The 5,614-nt window shown below is 26.0% G+C and overlaps 1 protein-coding gene across 2 annotated transcripts in view; it reads right to left on the reverse strand.

Moving 5' to 3' along the window:
* Window positions 1-5,614, reverse strand: part of LOC117170814 (E3 ubiquitin-protein ligase Bre1) — a 47,028-nt gene that overhangs the window by 31,972 nt on the left and 9,442 nt on the right. For both annotated transcript variants that reach the window (XM_033357866.1, XM_033357859.1), the window contains exons 3-5: window positions 4,359-4,547; window positions 4,003-4,124; window positions 3,539-3,901 (exon numbers count right to left, since the gene is read on the reverse strand). In XM_033357866.1, coding sequence (XP_033213757.1) covers window positions 3,539-3,901; window positions 4,003-4,124; window positions 4,359-4,547 — 674 coding nt within the window. The remainder of the gene's footprint in view (window positions 1-3,538; window positions 3,902-4,002; window positions 4,125-4,358; window positions 4,548-5,614) is intronic.

The raw sequence follows: 5,614 nt of genomic DNA on the forward strand, positions 1-5,614 counted from the left end.
ATCGGTATTTTTATTTTTCGGTAATTTTATTATTCGTGTATTTTATTATTTGGGAATTTTTCAAATCGGTATTTTTATTTTTCGGTAATTTTATTATTCGTGAATTTGATTAATCAAGAATTTTCTAACTCGGGAAATTTACAGTGTCGGGAATTTTATTTTTCGGGATTTTTCAGTCGCCCCCTTAAGTTATTTGCAAAAATTCAAAGATTTTAAGGATTGTTGACAGATTTAAAGGAATTTACAAATATTTTAAATATTTTACGTGATTAAAATCAATTTTAGTCAATTTCGAGATATTTCGAAAGATTTGAAATTCTTGTAAAGAACTTGAAGGGATTCTTAAAGTGTAAAAATAATCTCTTCACATCTTTGAAAAACACACTTTAACGAACTAACAAAATTAAAAAATTTTGACCGCCAACTATCCAAACCAGCCCCATGCCACTTTTATGGAGGGCTGTGGAAAATATTTGTCATGAGAGTTAACGATCGCCGTGTGGCGGCGCCAGCTATGCAGTTGGCCTTGAATTCAAGTATTGCAAGGCGTAAGTGTTGAAAAAAATGTTTTTCAAATAAAAATAAGTTTCTGACTGTTCTGGATAAAAGATAATAATCTTTAAGATTTTTTATTACCTTCTAAATACAAAATAATTTGCAAAAATCGTAAAATTCACTGCTTTTAGACGTAAGTCCCAATGCATTTTTACTAACCGCAACAAATCATTATTAATGCGCAATCAAATTAAACATATCCTTACTTATGTAATTTTTAAATATCCGAAAAGAAAATAGTGTAAATTTTATAATATTTAAGTTCATTTCAAAAATTCAAATATTTCAATAAACAAATTATATGTTTTAATGAACACAGTGTGCTTCCTCATTTATTATTATCATCATATGTTATTTCAAGTTCAAAAAATGAACCTTGTTAAAAATTATTTATAAACTGTAGAAAAATATGCTAATTTTAATTATAACTAATTTTTGAAAAGAACTAGAGGTGAAATTTGAAAAAAAATATTTCGCGTTTTCTTTATTTGACAACAACAATTGAGAATTTAATGTTTTCCTTTTCCTCTGTAGGTAAAAGTTGCAATTCTTATTTAATTCTAATGCTGTATCGCTTATTTTATTCCTTAAAAGATTTTCTGTAAATCTCATTGTTTAGTTTTTATTTTTTTTTAATTATTTATAAAAACCTATTGTTTACCTATTAAGAATCTTTTCAGCGATAAAATAAGCCCTACAGCATTAGGATTGAATAATAGTTCAAAGTTCATCTCGAGTTTTGTTTTTAAACCAGTTATAATTAACAATAAAATATTTTCCTCGATTTTATACATAATTTTTAACAATGTTTTTTTTAGCTTGAATTAATATTAGCTCATGTGTAATTTTAAAACAAGTATAATGAAAATTCCCTTTCCCTCTTTAATCTTAGGCTAAATTTCATGAAAATAGTTATGACGAAACGCAAATTTTTAAAATGAATTTATTTTTTTACAAAATTGTAAAAAATCTACATTTTTCTCCAAATTTTCATAATTATGAAATTAAACATTTTTTAAAAATCTTTTTAACATATCTAAACGTTCTAAATATCTTAAATTTTTTTTTAATTTCTCTTAACATTTTTTAAAGACTACAAAATTTGTCTTCAACATATTTTTCGAAATTTTGTATGAAATACTTTGAAATCTTTTAGAACATTGGTCTAAAGTTTATTTTTCACTATAAAAAATCATTTAACATTTTTCTGGGAATCTAAAGAAAAATTGTATTCTCTTGAAACCTTTCGTAATTTTAATCCAGCTTCCTGTTTCGAAATCTTCAACAATCTACATTGAAAAAATGGATTTTTTCATAAGTTTAAAACTAAATTGGAATTGTTTGAATATTTGAAAATATTTATCAAGCATAACAGAATTTTTGTTGTAATTTTAATTCAATTTTCGTTTAGAATCCCTCCTACAAAATAAAGGAATCACTTTAAATTTTACTAGGAATCTTGAGACAATTTTATTGTTTTCCTAAAACCTTTAAAAAATCTTAAAAGGCTTCTCATTTTTCATTCTAAATCATCAAAAAATGTACATTTCGTTAAAAAATTTTCGGAATCTTTTCAAGATTTTAATTATTTTCGATTCTTTTCAAAACTACTCAAACTTCTACAAATAAAAAAAATTTAATTCTAAAAAATTGTTTAAAAATCTTTCAGATTCTCTTTCGACATGTTTTAAAATCTTCAAAACTTAAAATTAACCTTTTAAAATAAAATCTGAATAATTTTGAATTTTACCAAAGTCTTGTCTGTTTGGTAGCAAAATTAAAAAAATAGAAAATTTAAAAACATAAAATTATAAAATTTAAAAAGAGTACTATAAAATTATAAACAAATTATAAAATTTCACCCACGATAAGCTTGATTCTATTTATTGCATCCCAGTCATCCGAAACTGTAAAAATAATTTATATATTCATTAAATTATCCTTTAAAAGACATAATTTAATCATTTTAAATAAAAATAAACAACGATTAATAATTTTTTTCTGTAGATTCGATTCAAATAATTACGATCAATAATCCAACACCTATATGCACTGATAGGCACTGATATTTTGAAAACTTGGTTTCTATCTTGCGATTTCTTATTTGGAATAAAATCCTTTAGTTCATGTTTAATTTAAAAATAAGTATCATGAAAATTCCCTTTTCTTCTTAAATCTGAAGCTAAATTTCATGAAAAGAGTTATGCCGAAAAGCATTTTTTTAAATAAATTCATTAAAACTAATTACATTTCTTTTCAATTTATTACTTTAGTTCATTTTTTTAAACTTGAAAATATATTAAGATATCATTTTTTTATTATCTAAAGTACAAATACGTTGATTTGGATTATATTAAATAATGCCCAATATTCACAGTTAATATTAACAATAAAATAATATTTTTTAAAAGAGAAAAACTTTAACAACAAAACGATATACCTATACATTTTATATGTAACACCATTGCCACAACACTACAGTTTGATATCGTCCCTTAAAATAGCATTTGCCATTATTTAACCATATATTGATCATTTGGTCCTTAGTAAATTGAATTTTGTTAGCTTTGTCTTGCTCCCGATTACTTTTTTATCCCGATTTACAATCAAAACAAACGCACTTCACGAATTTTGTTCAAAATTTCAACACTACGGATATTTGATCTAAAAGCAGTTTTTTCAGTTTGCTTTCGTTTAGAAAATTGAAAATGTCGAATAGATCACTCAAAACATTCAAAGATTATTTAACACTGTCAGTAAATTACTTTTAATGTGTTATTAAATTCATCGTTCTTATTTTGTCATGCATTTGCAACGATCATAGGCCAACTGCTAACAATAATTAAAGAAATAACTTTTCTATCCGAGAAGCAAAGCCATATCACGATTTTTCACTTACTTTCGTCTACAAAACCGAACGATTATGACATAATGTTAGAATACGGTCGGGGATGAATCTTTAATTTGTCAAAAAGTAACTCACGTCCATCTTCAGTTTCTCAACTTCTTTCAAGGCGTCGCGATGCTGCTGATGGAGTTTGTCAAGTTCCTGGAGTCTATTATTAGCCAATTCACGAGTCTCTTCTAATTCTCTCTGGAGGTCTTCGACCTTAGTTTGGGAAACACTGGAAGCAACTAGTGTGTTGGGCTTATTACTTCCTTTTTCATCAGTTCCATGAATCTGTTGAAAAGCTTTCAACTTTTCAATCGCTTCTCCCAAGTGATGTTCCAATTTATCGTTTCTTGCTCGAACTTTGTTCAGTTCATATTGCAAATCGTCCACCTGGTTTCGTAACTCTGCTGCCAAAGTGTCTTTACCCGTTATCGTGTCTTGAAGCTCTGACATCTATATTTGTTTTTGTGTTTTTTTTTTTTGCAAAAATTTAGTAAAAATATAGATTTAGCATAGGCGCGGAAATAGAATTTGTAACTCAATAATAATTTTACCTTCAGTGATATTGTGTGATACTTTTCGTGCAGCTGAATATTAATTGCTTGCAAATTTCGATTTTCCATTTGGATCTCCGAATTAGCTTTACGCACGACTTCGTCAATATTCGGCGCCTCCTCTGCAAATTACAGAACTTTTGAAGCTTTTAAATTAAAAATCGAGTTAATTAAAAATTTAGCCTCGAATATTTACAGCATTTGAAACAAAAGATTCCTGCATTTTTAAATATTTGAAATTTTAAAGTATCTTTGAAAAATCATTGAAATGTGTGTGCGTATGAAATTTTGGAAATGTACAACGTGAATGAATTTAAAACTCACAAGCGACGAAAGTAATGAATCAAACGAAATACCTCCGTCATATTCGCCTTTGAGAGCAAGAGTAATTTTCTCATTTCTTTGAGAGAGTCTGTCGAAAGCTTGGACAACTTTGGAAACAGCGCGTTTCGAAACTTGAACGCGATTGGCCAATTTATCGTCAAGTTCTTCTTTATCCCACGAAGAAAGCTGCATGAGAAAAGATGTTGTCGCTTCACTCTCATCTGCAAAAAGAATTTTTGTTCCATTCTGCCTTATGATAATGACAAAAATCTAAATTAAGGCTGACAATTAAAAAATTTTGATAAATTTTCCAATAATTTTGACCACAATTTTATTACCATTGATCAAATTTTAATTAATTAGGGTATATCAAGTTTTTCCCTATGTATCATTTTTCATAGCACGCAGCCATTAAAATATATCGCATTTTTTTAAACAATCGACTCGTAATATGTATACGGTTTCACGAGTTTATTAAAAATATTTTTTTCAGTTTCTAGGTATTTAATTAATTATTTTAATTTAGAAAGATTTGACCAATTATATTACAAGATATTATTAACTATATTAGCACTATCGATTAATTAAATAATTTAATAATACTAAAATCATATATAATTATTTTTGGAACTTATCTCAGAAGTCCATGCATTTTATTCATAATTCAAACAAATTTTTAATTTATCTTCTTACATGTAATATTCCGTGCATATTTAAATGAAATTAATTTGGGTATTATATTAAATTCAATTTAAATATAATCGAATTTGTAATTTTTCAAGTAAAAATATTGAATTTTCAACAAGATTGATGAATTTTTAACCTAATAGTTTAATTTTCAACTAAAAATATTAATTTTCTACCAAAAAGACGACATTTCAACAAAATACATAAATTTTTATGCAAACACCTGAATTACCAGTTAAAAAAATTAATTTTTCACAACACAAACTTGAACTAAAATGATGAATCTTCAACTCAAACAGATGAATTAAAAATTTTTTAAAAGATTCATTTTTAACGAAAGCGTTTAAATTTCAATCAAGTGGTTTAATTTCCAACCAAAAATATGAATTTTCAACAAACAGGATGAAGTTTCAAACAAGAAGATTAATTTTCTATCAAAAAATACAATTTTTCATTAAAATATATGAGTTTTCAACTAAAATAAGATCATTTTTCAAACAAGCCTTTATATTTTATGTACAAAATGATAAATTTTTAACTAAAATGATGAATCTTCAAATGAAATAGTGGAATCTAAAAAAAAGAGGAATTTTCAACTAAA

Source organism: Belonocnema kinseyi, chromosome 1 (genome assembly GCF_010883055.1).
Source record: "Belonocnema kinseyi isolate 2016_QV_RU_SX_M_011 chromosome 1, B_treatae_v1, whole genome shotgun sequence".
Lineage (NCBI taxonomy): Eukaryota > Metazoa > Arthropoda > Insecta > Hymenoptera > Cynipidae > Belonocnema > Belonocnema kinseyi.